General features: G+C 44.1%; 1 protein-coding gene across 2 annotated transcripts in view; it reads left to right on the forward strand.

Moving 5' to 3' along the window:
* Positions 1 to 16,783, forward strand: part of TGFA (transforming growth factor alpha) — a 104,410-nt gene that overhangs the window by 32,650 nt on the left and 54,977 nt on the right. For both annotated transcript variants that reach the window (XM_087436605.1, XM_004435571.3), the window contains exon 2: positions 1,513 to 1,566. In XM_087436605.1, coding sequence (XP_087292731.1) covers positions 1,513 to 1,566 — 54 coding nt within the window. The remainder of the gene's footprint in view (positions 1 to 1,512; positions 1,567 to 16,783) is intronic.

A 16,783-nucleotide genomic window follows, 5' to 3' on the forward strand; every position in this document is an offset into this window, starting at 1 on the left:
TTGTCATTTCAAAGGCCTAAAGGAAAGTCATTAGCATGATTGCTTTATCTCTTCCAAAATGTGTTTCTTCCCCGAGAGTCAAGGGCTTCTGTGTCTACACTCTGAGTGCAAAGGGGAAAGGAGCCCTCTCAACCTGCATAGCCGGAGTTTGCACTGGTCCTGCCTGATAGAGGAGTGACAGCACAGAATTCTGCTTGTTTTCTGGGCTGACTTGATTCATCTGCCTTCTGGGCTCACCCGTGTAGGTGGCCCAGCCTCTTTGCATGGCCGCCATGGCATCTTTTTGCATTTCAGTTTTAGGAAGTCATTCTAGTTTAGTTCATGCTGATTGCATAACTCTTAAGAGGTTCCTTCTTCATTGGAATTTTGCTGCTGTTTCCAGAAACCTCCAGTTCTGTACCGTGAGGGCATGTAAGGTCATCTGCTGGCAGGGGTGGTTCATGGGCATGAGACCTGTGAGTTGCACAGTCTCACACTCAGATGGGTGCTAAGCATGGGGTTTAATGCTGTGCAGTTGCAGTACTGAAATTCTTTGTAGTTTTATCTTGGAATTTATATCTTATAAGTGAAGTCCAATGGGACAATGGAGTGTGCACTGGGCCTCGGCTCCCATGGTCCTGCTCCCTTGCCTCTCCCAGGTGGGTTCTTGCCCCCGCCACAGTCTGCCCCTGGCAGGGCCTGGACATAAGGAAAGTTGAGGTTAGGTATATGCACCCCAGGGCATCTTAGGGTAGGACATGGTGGCAGCTGTTCCATCCCCGGCTGGCAGCTCCACGGCACGTGCAGTGCATAACTAGACGGGGCGAGCCTCTCCTGTACCCCTGATCCAGGTACCTAGTGCATCCTGGCATGGAGGTGCTAATACCCTTGAGGATCACCTTGGGTTGGGGTGGCTGGTCCCTGCAATGAAAAAATACCCAACTGGATTTCCCTCCCCCCAGCTGGGTCACAGTACATGGGTCCAGCTCCCAGCAGGTGGTGGGTCACGTGTGCACTTGCACACTGTCACCGGGGCCCCTGTGACACTGTCACCTCACCTGTGAGGAGCTGTGCTCACCTTGCAGTTATCCTCATACCCAAAAGAGAGCAAGGACATAAACAGCCAATAACATCATGGCATGCACAACAGTGTGAATGTACTTAATGCCACTGGCACTGTACAGTTAAAAATGGTTAAAATAGTAAATTTTATGTTATGTATATTTTATCAACAAACAAATGTTGTAAGGTGTTTAAAAAACAAAAACAAAAAATGACAGGTGGAGAGAGAGACTGTGGACAGAAGGAAAAAGCTTTGCTTTAGTAATTCTAATAGGCACAGTTTTACTGCTCTTTGAACAAGGGGTCCAGCATTTTCATCTTGCACTGAGCCCCCACGTTGTGTAGCCAGGCCTGCCTGTTGGCCACTTTGTAAAACTCCCCAGTCTTTACCTTTCAAGGTGCCTACCCTCGAATCCTGAAAGTCGTTTACTGAACAGACTCTTACCTTTTCTCTCTTCTTCTTCCTTACAGGTATTTTGTTGGCTGTGTGCCAGGCCCTGGAGAACACCACGTCCGCCCTGAGTGGTGAGTCCCGTCCCCTCAGTGTGGGATGGTGTGTGGAGGATGGGAAGGGAGCAGACTCTGGCTACTTTGGGGAGCCTAAGATCTAAGCTTCCTCCCCAGGCACCTGCCTGCTGAGCTCATGCCCAGTTGTCCCCTGAGCCATTTCTGCCCTTTGTCCCAGGGGCCAAGGTTCCCCTCCTGGGAAGTCTTAACTGCAAGCCTGAGGGGGGCTGTTCCCCCAACCCCTCAGGGCTCTCTCTCTCCCATCTCTCTGTTCAGACAATCAGTGTGGGCAAGGCTGCTGGAAAGCAGAGCCTGCAGGACCCACAAGCTCGGAACTGTCCCCATTTTTCTAGCTCACGTAATAATCCATCTAAAGAAGAACTCACATTCCTGAACCCTCTTGTCTGCTTCTGCCTGGTGATCTTTGTTTAGTTATTTTCTGGTTTATCTTTTGACATTCGTAGTAATATTTTCGTTATTTCATTTTAAAGATCCTAGGTCAACAGATGGAAACTTGGAGAAAGGTAGAAGGCGAGCCACCCATGATCAGAAGCATCCACTGTTACATATGTGCATTGCTTTTAGCCTTTGTCACATGCACTAATATTTTTATACGATTAGTCATGGTGAGGAAACTGTTTTGATTCCTGCTTTTTAAACTCAAGGTTTGGAGTTATGTATTTTTCTATGTTGCTGGAAAGTCTTAAAATTTATCCTTTTAAAATGTCATGATGTCCCATTAAAATGCACATGTATAGGGGGCCAGCCTGGTGGCATAGTAGTTAAGTTCATGCGCTCTGCTTCGGCAGCCCAGGGTTCGCAGGTTCGGATCCCAGGCGTGGACCTACACACCGTTCATCAAGCCATGCTGTGGCAGCATCCCATATACAAAAATGTTAGCTCAGGGCCAACCTTCCTCACCAAAGGAAAAACAAATGGACATGTGTAATTTAATTAATCGTTCTCCATTGGATATTTATGTTGCCTCCAGTTTAATTATCATGCTACATCTTCATGCCTAGAAGCTTTTTCCTTCTTTTGGATTCTTTCATTAAGGTATATCTCTAGGAGCAAGAGTAAATATATTTATGACCCTCGGTATGAATTGCCAAATCACTTTCCAAGTGAATTGAGCTGATTTTTCTGCCAGCAATGCATGAGTATGCCAGTTTCACTCTTCCCTTGTTGCCGTGGAGTAGGCTCCCGTCTGTTACTGCAGTGGCCCCCTGCTCTGTCTCCCCCTGGTCTTTCAGGGAGGTCGCAGGAAGGGGGTATATGTTTCTTACACATTAATAAATTCTCTAATCAACCACACAGTGTCCCTGGTACTTTGCTCTTTCCTCTTCCAGACCTTTCCCTCCAAACACTGGAGGTGATGCTGCCACTCCCACCAGGTGCCACTGCTTCTGCAGCCCCACAGTCTCCCCTTGGAGCTCTCATTCTTGATGCACTTGAACCATTAAGGTGTCCAAGGCACTTGGTGGTCCATGATGACATAAAGAAAATGACTCTCTTCCTCCGTGTTGTGCTTTGTTGGGTCTGGTGGTGGAAGGGTGTGTCCATCCCAGAGCAGTGCTTCTAGGGCCCAGGGTCTACCAGAGTTTCCATGAAGCAGTTCTTTCACTTTTTAATTACCTCCCACTTCACAAAAGGCTTAGGTGTGAATAGATGGGCAGGGGGATAGCTTAGTGACTCCCACATGCTGTTCTCAGAATTGACCCCCTTCCTAAGATCCATTTAGCCACAGGTGCATCCTCAGCCCCTCCTGGTCCTCACAGAAGGACCTGGTAGGCAAAGATCTAGGTTCTCTTCTGAGTCACTTGCAGGTGACAGGTTGCAATGATGGCAAATGCTGATGCTACCATCCATGGGGAGGGGGTAGTCTGGTTGTTTTACCCCCTCCTCCCAGTCTCCATCCATTCATACAAGAAAGGCCTAGAGGATGTGGTACTTGAGGCTGTTCCCTCCAGGGCCCAGTGTGGCTCCTGCCTAGGCCCTTTGGGTTCCCTAGTCTCTCCTGGGCAGACATGGGAAGACCTGCTACATTCATCCAAAAAGTGACTGTCCTTGCTGCAGTAGTGACCAACCTCTGTTCCATGTTTCCTTTCTGGGCTTGCTTCTGTGAGAATGTCTCTGAGAGCAACAAGTGCCTGTGGTTTACTCTCCTTCATGAGGCATAGTAGTTGTACCCAGCTATGGTGCACATTACCCTGTAACTGGCTGAGTGCCACTCTGTAGCCCAGTGAGAGCAGGGGCAGTGCCACAACTTCTAGTGTCCAGGGGGCCTTAAGACCCCAGAGTTGGTTGGTGGTCTGTGGAGAAGGGAGGTGGGCTGCCTGTCTGGCCTCTGCATGGCTCTTGGTTTGATGGGTTACTGAGCTATGAGACTTATGCCCCAGAGAAGTTAGCAGAATAGCTCTTTCCACTTTTACTTACACTCTACCCTGCCCTATTGAACGCAGACTGGAGTTCAGAGAGGGCTAAGTTAGGAGACAAGTCCAAATTGTGATGACCATGTCATAGCCACCCCTCCAAAGGCTAGGGCTTTGCAACTGAATCAGGCTTGTTTGCTTAAGTTTCTCTTCCCTTAGGGTGACCTTCCTGTCTCCTAGAAGACTCCTCAGGCCCTGGTAGGCCTTGACCACCCCCACCCTACCTCCACTCTGTCCTCGCCAGACATGGCTGAAATCCTGTGGTGGGTGCAGCTCAAACTGGGGACCAGCCTCACTCACTACCCCAGCACTGGAGTGTGTATTTAACTCTTGGCTAATTCAATAAGTAAAATTATTTATTAATGATTGCTATAGAAATCTTCATACATAGAAGTGAAATAGTAGTGAAATCAGTTCCCATATACCCGTCACCCAGCTTCAACAATTGGCATCACTCTGCCATTTTTCTTTCATCTATTCCCCCAGCTTTTTGATTTTTCCCTTTGCTGGGATATTTTAAAGCAAAGCCCGTTTCACTTGTGAATATTACTTTATATCTAACAGATAAGGACTTTTAAAAACAAAACCATAGTTCGATTATAGTAACAAAAACTACAGGAATTCTTTTTTGTTACATCCTTAAATATGGAGAGTCGATGATGCTGCATTCAGTTTTGTGGCACTTCATTTAATTTGCATTTCCTTTAATGTTCTTGTACTTTGCTTTCTACTTATATTTCCTTTCAGGTGAACACTGTTTTTGTAAAATGTGCTCATTTATATACTGAGTAACTGAGTTGCACATCTGAGTCCCTCCTATATCCCCTTATGCTCTGGATGTTGGTGGGCTCATTTACTAAATCCCAGAACTATCCATTAGATGTGAAGATGGGTCATTTTAGAACAGAAGCTACAGGGTTTTACCCATGACGTAAATATGCAGGTCTCTTCACTCTGAGAATTGACATAAGAAGGGCTTGATCCACTCCTGAATGATAGAGCTGGAGCAAAGGACTGCAGGCATGCTCAGGATTAAGCTCGAACATTTTGATGGAGCATCACAGAGAGAAAATTGCAAACTCCATGTGCCAACCAAGGGTGGTACATGAGCTTGAGGGAACATGGGCTGATCCCACGTGGCTTTCTTGTGCTTTTTGAAAAAAAATTCCATGTTCTTATTACTTGACAGTTCTCCTTGGCCTTTCTTGTTGAGGTTTCATTGGTTTCTTCTAATCTTCCTCTCTCTTAGACCCCCGAATGTAGAGAGTAGATGATGCCAGAGGCATAGGAACCTGGCATTATTGTCATCAGTAAACGCTTCTGAGACAGCTACTTGAGGTGGGACATTGCAGGGATACATGCCTTAGGCTAAAGGTCAGGAATCCTGGGTGTTGGGCCCAGCTGGTCTCAGTTTTGCCAAGTCCCTGGGCAGGTTATTCCTCTGGTTCCTGTTTGGATCTTAGTTTCCTCATCTGTTGGACTTGAATCAGGAATAGCCTGTGAGATTTTTCACATGACCACTGTGATGGATTGGTCGAGACTACTTGGAAAGCTTTGTTGAGAAGCATTATGAGGCTGCCTTCAGGCTGTTGGGAAATACAGTGGTGATCAATTGATGATGCCTGCCGTGGGCCTAAGGTAGGGACGTGGTAATGTGACTGCCATGTATTTAATTCTCTGGGATCAGATTCCATTTTACATTCAGGTTCTAACATTCTAGTTGCTGGAATTATACAAAGAAACCATCCTTCTTTGTCCTTGTCCTCAAAGAGCCCACCACACAGGTGAAAAGACAGCATGAGACCCCATAACAAGAGCCTCATAGTGACACAAGGCAACCTCAGCTGACTGCTTAGTGTGTGCTTTAGAAAATGTTTGCTCCGAGACTGAGATCAATAGTCTGGTGGTTAGGACCAAAAATTTTTATCTGATTGGTTGTCAATTTGTAAAGCGTGCAGAGAAACATTAGCTGGAGGCAGGTTGAGGGTGGCAGCGCTTGCAGCTTAGAACATCTGTCACACCCTCCCAAGGAAGGAGTTATGACCTATCTCCAAAAGCGCCTTTTAAAGCCCCTTAAAAGAGTTAGAATGCACCCAGTTAAGTTGTTGGGTGGCTCCTTGCTTAACCCTCCAAAATGTTGCACAGTTCCCGGGCCGTCCATCTGGTTCTCATATTTTCATGAGACTCCCTCTAATAACTGAGGGGTGTGGTGACAGCCTTGCTCAGGCACCTGGCAGCCAGGCTCCAGACTTCCCTCTGTGATCTGCCTTGCACTAGCTGGGTACTCTGTGGCTCTTTAAACCTCTGAACTTCTGCTCCTTCCTCTCATCTGTGTCTAATGTCACCCCCCTGGAATGGGGCAGTATTTGAAGACTTACTTGATTTAGTGTCTGGGAGCCTTTTCAGAGGCAGTGATGAAAGAACATGGAAAATTCACAGTGGTGGTATTCATAGGAAGGTCAGCAGGATCCGCTTGCTTGGGGAGATGGTGGTCAGATTTTGCTGGGGACGTTTGGAGGGCGAGTTTGGGCTGGGAGTGCACAGAGGGAAGGCAAATCAGATTACAGGGAAAAGTCTTTGAAGGCATTACTTGTTTGGAAAACAGGTAGAACATGGGTCAGCCAGCAAGCAAGGGATCTGTTTATTGCTCATCTCACCTAACAAAAGCTTTTCAGAAGTGCAAACTGCTTCCCCGTTCCATTGTCTGGAGTTTTCTCACGTGGAGCTGAAGTCATTCTAAAATTAGAAGGCTCACGTGTTCTACCCAGGTACATGGTTCACTGTTCCAAATATGTGTCTATAGCACAAGAGACTTAGTATGTCTTAGTTTGGGCATAAAAGCACATACACCTGTCTTTGCGTGCTTCAGAGAATGCTTAGAGGGACGCAGAGCCTCAGGAGACAATGAAGAGTTCTTTCCTCTCTAGGATTTATTCTTGTCATCCAGTTCCTCATTTCACCTTCTACTTTTTGCAAAGAAAGCTATGCTGGATCAGAAGGAAGGTTGCTTAGGGTAGTAGACAGGCCATAGGATATGGAATCAAGGATCATAATTCTGACTTACTAGCTGTGTGACTTCAGTAGATCTCTTAAATCTCCCTGAACCTCAGTTCCCCCATCAATAGGAGTGGGAGTAAGGCAGTATCTTTTCAAACAGTGACTCACAAAATCACTTTAGTGGGTCACGACCAACAGTTTTTTTTTAATAAGATTAAATAGCTTAGAATAGAGAATTTCAGAGTGCACTATATGAAGGAAGGACAGGTAATGTTTCGTGATACTCTTGTTTTAGTTATTACTGGATTCATGTATTGGCATTCTGCATCATTCTACTTGTATAAGCTACATCCATATTGCATCCTCTATAATTTCTAGATTTGATTTCTTTAGTTTAAGAACTTAGACACTTGCAGAGTAAGTGCCATAAATTTTTCTAGACCTGTACATTCCCCCCACACCCTAATGTTTTATAGCTGTCTTGTTCACCCCTAATTTGACAATTCCTTTATCAAGTCTTTCAAAAACACTCAACTTACAATAGAAACAATAGCTCTTTCCTTATGCGTAGACATATCATTAGTTTATGTAATAAGTAATTAAATTACATAAATACAATAATGAGTACATCTGACATAAACAGGTTTGGGAACAAACACAAATGTCCTCTTGGTAAATAGACAGCTTAACTGGTAAAAACAGAAAGGAGCTGGTAAACTAGAGTGGCCAACAAACTGAGCCTTGCGTGCTGAGGCCATTGGTCTAGATGTTTTCACAAAGGAATGGAGAGGATAGGGTTGGGCAATTCAGGGGCTTGCTCGAGCTCAGTTAAGAGAGCATCTACCATCTTTGAAAGAAGCAAGACAAGTAACACAACTCATGGGTTTTTAAAAATCAAAGCCGGTAGAAGCCTTATTGTTCTCCTACTTTTTAGTTTTCGATGTATATTTAGCTCACATTTATTAAGTACTGCCTCATACCAGGCATTGTGCTAGGCCCTGGAGATATACATGAGAAGTAAACATGAGCCCTGCCATCAGAGGGCACAGGGTCAGGCAGACAATGTTGGTGATTTCTACATCTCAAAGTAAATCTAAACATAGATAAAACTGTGATCTACCAAGATGGATTTCTTTGAAGAAAACACCTGCTTCTACTATATTCAGATGTCCCATTTTTAATCATAGTGTCAAACTGTATACTTTGTATTCTCTTTGTTAAATTGCATCTTGCTCAGTTTGGCCCATGGTGCTGGGCTGGTTTTCCATCTGATTGGTCGCTCCTCTGGGCTGTGGTTGTCGTCTGTGAAGTTGGTGAAGAGGGTACCTCTGCCAGGCACCTTGAGTTGCAAGAACAGAACCCGACCACACATCAGCCTTGGTAAAAGAGGGTTAATTTTAAGGAATCAGCCCTCAGAGAATCCATGGAAATGCTGAGAAGCCTGGCCCCAAGGAGTGTGGGAGCCAGGGTGACTGCAGCAATTGGTGGTCATTTACTCTGTGCCTACCACAAGATAATTCTAATACCAACTCCTTCCATCTCTGCTCTTAGCTCAGAGCCTCAAGAGAGAGAATCAGACTGGTTTGTCTTCCTTGGTCAAGTGATCACCCAGCAGCTATGGCAGGGTTGGGAGGGGAAGGCTGCAGGTAACGTGAGTGTAACTTGGGAAGGGCAGACTCCCTCATTAGACCTGGAGAAAGTGCGTATCAGCATCCCGAGTCATGATGGATTCTTTGAATCATTCATTCAATCAACAGATATTTATTGAGCACTAACTATGTGCTAGACCCTGATCAAAAAAGATGAAGGCTCTGTTCTCAAGCACTTTATTGTCCCCTAGGAAAGGTAGACGTATCATATTTTAAGTTATCAAATTGGCCTATTTTTGAGAATGTCAATACTGAATGCTAGTGTGTGTGAGGTGAGACAGTCACATATATTGTAATGGGTGTAGATATTGGCTTTCTGGGAAGTAGCTTAGTATTAATGGAGATCTTAACTCCTTAGTATTAGTAAGCAAGAATCTTAAAATTGTCCAGGCCCTGTGACCCAGCAATTTCACTTTTAGGCAATCTATTTTACAAAAATAATCAGAGATGTTAGATAATTATCCATTATAGTGAAACAGAGCCGATTTAAATATCAGCAAGAGGGAAATAATTATGGAACAGGTAGGTAGATGGGCTGTATTAATAGTCCTTTAAAATCATATTGATGAAGAATATTTAATGATATGGGAAAATGCACACGGTAAATAGAAGTAGTAGTATATAAAATTGAATGATATATCTCAATTTTATAAATTATACACACAGATACAAAAATAAAGGGCAAACATCATATAGTGTTAACTTTAATTGTTTCTGGCTAATGGGAATATAGGTGATTTTAATTTCCTTCCTACTTTGCTGTTTTTCCACCAGGTCTTCAGTGAGCATGTTTTAATACTATAATCAGAAATAAAAGGGGCTACATTTTTAATAAGAAAGACAAGGCCATGCTGCTGTCCAGCCCTATAGCTCTGTCAGCCAGCTAAAGGTGGCCGGGTTGAGTGCAGGCTGCCTCGATCTTGCTGTCCAGCGACTGCAGCTGTCACTGAGGCTGAGGCAGTGCTGCTGTTTCTGGGGTGTGGGGACCTGCCACATTGGCCTGCATGAGGGCTGCCCTAGTCCCTGCAGCTTGGTGCCCACACCTTGCTTCCCTGCACAGCAGGTCCTCCAGGGACCTTGCTGTCTGGAGAGGTTGGCCCCAACAGAACAATTGCCAGTCACCTCAAGGTTCTGGGGATGCTCATCCACACTCTTCTTCCGTGGCCATTTGGCTCCTAAATCTTGATCCACTTTGCAAAATTTTAAGTACCTGATACCTCTAGGTTTCAACAGAGAAGTTGGGCCTTTCTGGGCCCCGAGCCCTGGGGTCAAGCTCTAGAATGTGAAGACTCTGGAACTAGACAGGCTGGGTTCAAATCTACCCCTCCCACTTACTAGCTGAGACCATAGGCAAATTACTTAACCTCTCTGTGCCTCAACTTCCTTATCTATAGAATGAAAATAATAATAGTACCTCCTCATAGGGTCACTGTGAAGATAAAGAGAGCATATGTAAGGCACCTGGAGCTGTGCTCACACAGGAGGTGCTCTAAGTGTGAGCTGCTACTGCTGCTCTTACTATGTTATGGAGGATGCGTATGTTGTGAAGCCAGACCTGTATCTTTATGGTGATTTTATCTCCTGGAGTTAAGTCCTAAGTCAGTGGTTCTCACACTTCAGTGTACTTAAGAATCATCTTACTGACAGTGTTAAAATGCAGATTCCTGGGCCCCCGTCAGAGTGTAGCCCAGACATCTGCACTTTTAGCCCTCAACCACATTTGGTAAGGCCCGATGAGAAGAAGCTGAGTGGTATACATCCTTGTAGGCTGAGGTGCCTTCTCCTGAAGGCAACAGCACTTTCCCATCCCTGGACTTCTTGCCCCTCCTCAGCTGGACAGTACTGGTTTCTGAGAGTCTGTGAGACATTTGTGTTCCAGGACTGACTTTCTAGCATTCACCCAGGAGCTTGGTAAGCAGAATCAAAAACCTTGAAACTTGAGCCATCACCTTGAAGCCTTGCTGTGATGAAGTGAAGAACACAGTGGCTTTTGGGTAAGATATCAGCTTTGTTTTCTGAGAGCCCGAGCCCAAATCTCCAGCTTCTGAGTTTGGGGAACAGCTTGGAGCATCTGGTTATTTACTTATGAAGGACCTTTAGCTGTTTTAATCCAGCCAGGCTCAGATGTCCTCCTGAGCAGGCTCAGCAACTGTTTGATTTGCGGTTTCATTCCGAATCTCTTTTCTTAGTTTCCTGTCTTGAAAGTTATGGTCCTACTCTCTTATCAGAATGTGTAATGGGATAACCCGAACCCGAACCCTAACCTAACCCTAATCCAACCCAACCGTAACCCTAAACCTAGCCCTAACTCTGAGCCTAACAATAACCTAAACCCTAGCAGTAACCCTAACCCTAACCCGAACCCGAACTCTGACTCTAAACCTAACCCGAACCCTAAACATAACCCTAACCCTAACCCTAACCCTAATCCTAATGATAACCCTGACCCAACCCAATCCTAACCCTAACCCTAGCCCTAACCCTAATTCTAACCCTAAATTTTACCCTAACATGAAACCTAATGCTAACCATAACCCCTACCTGAACCCTAACCCTGACCCTAACCCTAACCACCACACTAGCCCTAAAACTAAGCCACACCCTAACCCTAACCCTAAGACGAACCCTAACTCTAGCCCTAACCCTAAGCCTAACCCTAACCCAAATCCTAAACCTAAAAAAAAAAAAAAAAAAAGAATGTGTAATGGAAGATGATTTCACACTAAAAAAGAATGTGTAATGGAAGATGATTTCACACTTCTGGCCATTTTATCACCAGGTCGCATTGACTAAAATGTTTCTTAAATACCAGAACGTGCTAGCACTAAACAAGGGGGAAAACAGATAAGATGAAACAGACTAGAGGACTCAGTTCTACTCACATGCTGGTGCCATGTAGCCCGGGGTTCAGAAGGGGAGCGCTTGTCTTCCCAGTTGTCTCTTAGCAGCCTGGCTAGGAATCTCTTTTTCTGGGCCTTTGTTCAGTCTGACTTTTGGGGACTTGGGATATATTGAACATGTCTCCCTGCCTTATGCAGTAGGTCTAGGAAGGGATTTCTGAGATCTTGAGAAACTGGAATGTGTTAGATCTTGCAATGCAGTCTGTCACAAATGAATCTCCTGATGCTCTGAGACATGACAAATGGAAATATAACCACGAATCATGTAACAGTCTATGGGAGCCTCTATAAAATTCTATGTCTAGCAGGCTTTCCACCTGATATCCTATTAAATGAACCCAGCCCAACACAGAGAAAGGCTCTAGAAACCTAGATACACATCTGACCAAATGATAACCAGATTGCACTGGTCATTGTCAGTTTCTCAAGGATGTAACCCTAAGTCAGTACTTCCCAATCTTTTTCGGAATAAAGACCCAATTTGAACATCAAAAGTGTGTAAGGCCCCATAGATAGTAGTTGTGCCTTTAGTATTAAATTATATTAAATTAGTATACAAAAGCTGCTGTGAGAACTCAGTAACACTGTAAAATAAATTTGTATTTTGTTGATCACAATAGAATTCACATAGTAATAATATGAGCTAACAATTATAGAACTCTCACTATATGCTGAGTACTATTGTATATCTCCTCATTTAATTCCTACAACTGGAAGAAGAGGGTGCTATTATTAGCCCCATTTTACGGTTGACAAACTGAGGCACAGAGAAGTTAAATAACTTGCCCAAGATCACATAGTTAGAAAGTGGCAGAGCTGTGGTTTGAACCCAGGTAACTGCAGAATTCTAAGCACTTTACCACTGTGCTTTAAAAATACACACAAAGACACGCATATATCTTCAGACCACAGATATTGTTTGAGGGGAGATTTACAAACACCTCGCGTTAAATAAATTGGTGATTCTTTTTTCCCTTCCTAAGACAGACTAGGTACCACTTTCTTGGGTTTTTAAATCTTCCATTCCACTAAAAATTGGATATACATCAAGCAAAGTATGGGCATGTATGTATATGTACATGTGTATGCGTGTGTATGTGTGAGCATTCCTGTGTGTGCATGTATATGTGTATATAAGCTTTTATTTAATTTTGTATTCTTAACACGAAACTATGGAATCTTCCTTTATGCATTGATTCTTCCATTCAACAAAGACTGATCGGTTCCTGTGATGTGCTGAATAGCAGGGAAACAACTAAGACATCATTCCTGCCCTTGAAAATCTCACCATCTCAGGGCAGAACTGTCTGGCTAATAATCACACTCTTGTGTGGCATGCATGCCGTCGGGTCGCTGCCCAAGGTGCCATGGGAGGGGGAGAGGGAACCCACACTTGTTCTTTGGAAGGCATCGAGGAAGGCTTCTCAAAGGAAGTGACTTTTGAACTGAGGTTTGGAGGCTGGGATGGAGTTAGGAAGGCAGACTTCGGGGAGGAGGACATGGTTGTAAGGGTGTGGAGGTGAGGCTGGAAGAAAGCAGTAGCCAGCTGAGGAAGACCCTGCATGGACTTTGTTCTGAGGTGTAGGGATTATTATTATTGAAATGTTTTGCGTAGATCTAATCACAGGTGCTTGCTAAAAGAATCTCTTCATAGATTGATCTAAAATGGCTGTGTTACTAGGCTTATGAAACACGGGATAAACCTGTAGGACTCCACAGTCACAAAGCCCTTGTGGATGAAAACACAGTCCTCACACTTTTTCGCTTTCTTTCGTCCAGTGTCCCTGATTGCTAGCTGCCTTGGGGGTATATCCAGTGGGGTGGTTTCTAAGCTAGACATTCTCACATTATTCTTAGAGCTTATGCTTTACTTGATTTCAACTTCTCGTTAGCAGGTGAGGGAATTATGCCTTTTTCATCTATTTAAGTTTGGCTTGATGGAAATAAAAATCATTCGACTCTGATGACAGGATGGGTAGAGTCTAGAGCCAGATGGCCTGGGTTTAAGTCTTAACTGTGCCCCTTGGGGACTGTGACCTTGGGCAAATTTCTTAACCATTCTGTGCCTCAGTTTCCCCATCTGTAAAGTGGCGATAACAGCAGACCCCACCTCATAGGGTCATTGTGAGGATTAAGTGAGATGACATATGTAAAGTGCTTGAACAGTGCCAGGTCATAGTAAATTCTCTGTAAATATTTGTTATATCAATAATATTTTCATTTAGATTTGCAAAGATAGAGCATGAGAAAGCAATAACACATGTGTAAGAAATGGTATCTGAAATACCAAGGTGGCTTGAGCCAGTTGGTGGCAGGGATGTGATCCGAGTTTAAAATCATAAAGGGCCGTGGCGGGTTAAGCCACGTGACTCAGTGCCCAGGGACGTGCCCTTGAAACAGGTCAGAGAAAACCTCACTCTGCCTCTTGGGAAATGGTGTTACGGAACCTGCTACTAGATGATGCCAAAAAATTAAGCTTTCCTTTTAGAATTACAGTACCCAAAGCAGAGGAAACCCAACTTGCCCCTTTGGTGACAGGTATGGGAAACGTGAGATGTTGTGTTCTATTCTGAGCAATGAGATTTAGGAGGAACATAGAGAAATTGGAGAGGACCACCATGTGGAAAGGCTGAACGCTGGAGAAACTGAGGCACCAGAGGGCAGAAGAGGAAGATGAAAGAAAGTCTCAGCTCCCTGTGCCGAGTGCCTGGCACGTGTCACAGGAGCACAGAGGTGAGAGCCACACAGTCACTTGCTTGAGGAGTTCGCGTCCTCACCCACGACATGAGCCCTTTGACACTCTTGTTTAAAATAAGGTACGAATGGGTTGCTCTCACTTCATGTAAAGGGTTCAGGGAGAGGTTGATGATGTGGGGATATTTATAGTGATTTACATGAGAAAAGTTCACTCCTAATTTCTCTTTTATTCTAATGGTTTAAGACTCTAAGTGGGACTACAGGTTAGAAATGTATAAAAATGGGAAAATAATTAGATAGTTAAACTGAAAGTATACTAATTGAGGAACTAGAGCTATGGAGATTAAACAGCTCTTAGGATTAACCATCCAGTGACAAAATGGAAGAAAATCGTATCTTTTCAAAAAAAGAAAAAGTTCTTTGGTACCCTTGAGAAAGAGAATATTATGCCAAAGGGATCTTTGGCCCATTTTAAGTTGACTTTTTTTTTTTTTTTTTTTTTAATATTCTTATGATTGAATGTGGGGGCTTACTGCAGATGGCTGTGCTGGGCATCAGAGATGGACAAGGGACAGCCCCTGCCCTCAGGGCCCTTTAAGTGGTGGGGGTGAGGAATAGAACTATAAACCTAAACTGTTACTTGAATTAAATGACTGCTCACCAGAGTTATAAATAAATCAGTGTCAGGAAGGGCCAGGTGCAGGCTGTCCTCTGCCTGAGGGGACCGAAGAAGGCACCCCAGAGGAACGAAGTTTTAATCTGTGTTCCTCCGCTGTGGAAGGCCTTCCCAGCGTGGGAATCAGCATCAGCAATGACAGGAGGCTTGAAAATGTGTTTGGAGGATCCTGAGTGGTTCCAAAGCCAGGATCTCGCATCTGTGAACCATGGAAAAGGATACAGCCTCCAGACCATTTCTCAACAAGTTGAATTTAATATTTGTCAAGGATCCTGAAATACGGTGAAAAGTCTAGGCCCCCTGCTACCCATGTATGCCTTGTGTCTTGCGCCAGTTATGGCCACAGTTGGCTTCTCTAGAAGGACGAAGGGCACCTTTGATTGGGGTACAGTGGAGGAGGCACAGACAGCCTATTTTTACTGTGCTTGAGGGAAGGAGCTCAGCTGAGCTGGCCTGGCTCCCTACTGGTCACATTTCAAGTTAAAATTGCCGACCTTGTAAAGAGTGTTGGTCCTACAGAGAGCTATCCAAATAGCTACATGTAAAATGTTGTACTGGCTAATTAAGCTGAAGGAATTCTCCAAAGGTATATTTTGGCCATTAAAACTGCAGGTTGACTGATTTTTTTAAACTTGGCTTAAGTAGTATAACTTTGTGAGTAAATACAATCTCCTGAACCAGGATGTTGTTTGGGAGAAGGCTTTGACAATGTCAGTATTTTTAAATATCAGTGTATTTTTATTGCTGTTCAAAGGCTTATATAATTAAAAACCTGGCACACGGAGGATGCTCAGTTCATGATTTGTTAAATGAACGAGTGTCCAATGCTCAGGCCACTTGCATATGTGTCTTCCTTGAAAGGAATATGTCTTTAGAAGCCTCTGGCAGCCGTCTAGAACTGCACTGTCCAGTACAGCAGCCACATGTATCTATGGAGCACTGGACATGTGGGTAGTCCAAACTGAAATATGTTAAAAAATATACAATGTACACCAGATTTTAAAGACTTAGTATATAAAAAGAAGAATGATTGATATCTTAATAAATGTTTATATTGGTCATTTATTGAAATGACACTATTTTGACTATATTAGGTTAAATAAAATACATTATTCAATTTCACCTTTTTTCTCCCTAAAGATGACTCCTATAAAATGTAAAATCACCCATGTGGCTCACATTTACTTCTGCTGGACAGCACAGCTCTAGAACCTTCCAGCACACTTGTTCCCACTCCCATCACTTCCCTCCATCCTGGGTCTTTCCCTAAATCTCAGCCCCTTGGGTCTTCTCTCTTCAGTCTCATCCCAATACTGTGCTCCAGCCCAACTGTCTAGTGCTTTCTTGTGTCCTTGTACCTGTGAAAATGTTCTGCTTAGGGAATGTTCACTTGTCCTTTAAGATCCGGGTCACATATCTCCTCCTTCAGAAAGCTTCTCTGACCATCTTTGGGCAAAATTAATTTGTCTCTCTTCTGTTCCATCCCCTTGTTTTTGAAATATTTGGTTTTTTCCTCCTGCTGTCTCCCCTCTCATGATAAGCTTCTTGAGGACAAGGGGACTGTGTCATGGTTATCTCTATATAAGATGCACTTAGCTCAATGCCCGACACAATAGGTGCACAGTAAAAGTTGGATGAATAAATAAATACTCACTCTCTGTAGCTCACCAATTTCTATATCAAGAAATGAAACACAGGGGCCGGCCCGGTGGCATAGCAGTTAAGTTCACGTGTTCTGTTCTGCTTCGGTGGCCTGGGGTTTGCCAGTTCCCGTCGTGGGCATGGACCTACTCACTGCTCATCAAGCCATGCTGAGGTGGCATCCCACATAGAAGAGCTACAACTCTACAGTTATGATACACAACTATGTACTGGGGCTTTGGG

This window comes from Ceratotherium simum, chromosome 11 (genome assembly GCF_057802395.1).
Source record: "Ceratotherium simum simum isolate JZ-2026a chromosome 11, ASM5780239v1, whole genome shotgun sequence".
Taxonomy (NCBI): Eukaryota; Metazoa; Chordata; class Mammalia; order Perissodactyla; family Rhinocerotidae; genus Ceratotherium; species Ceratotherium simum.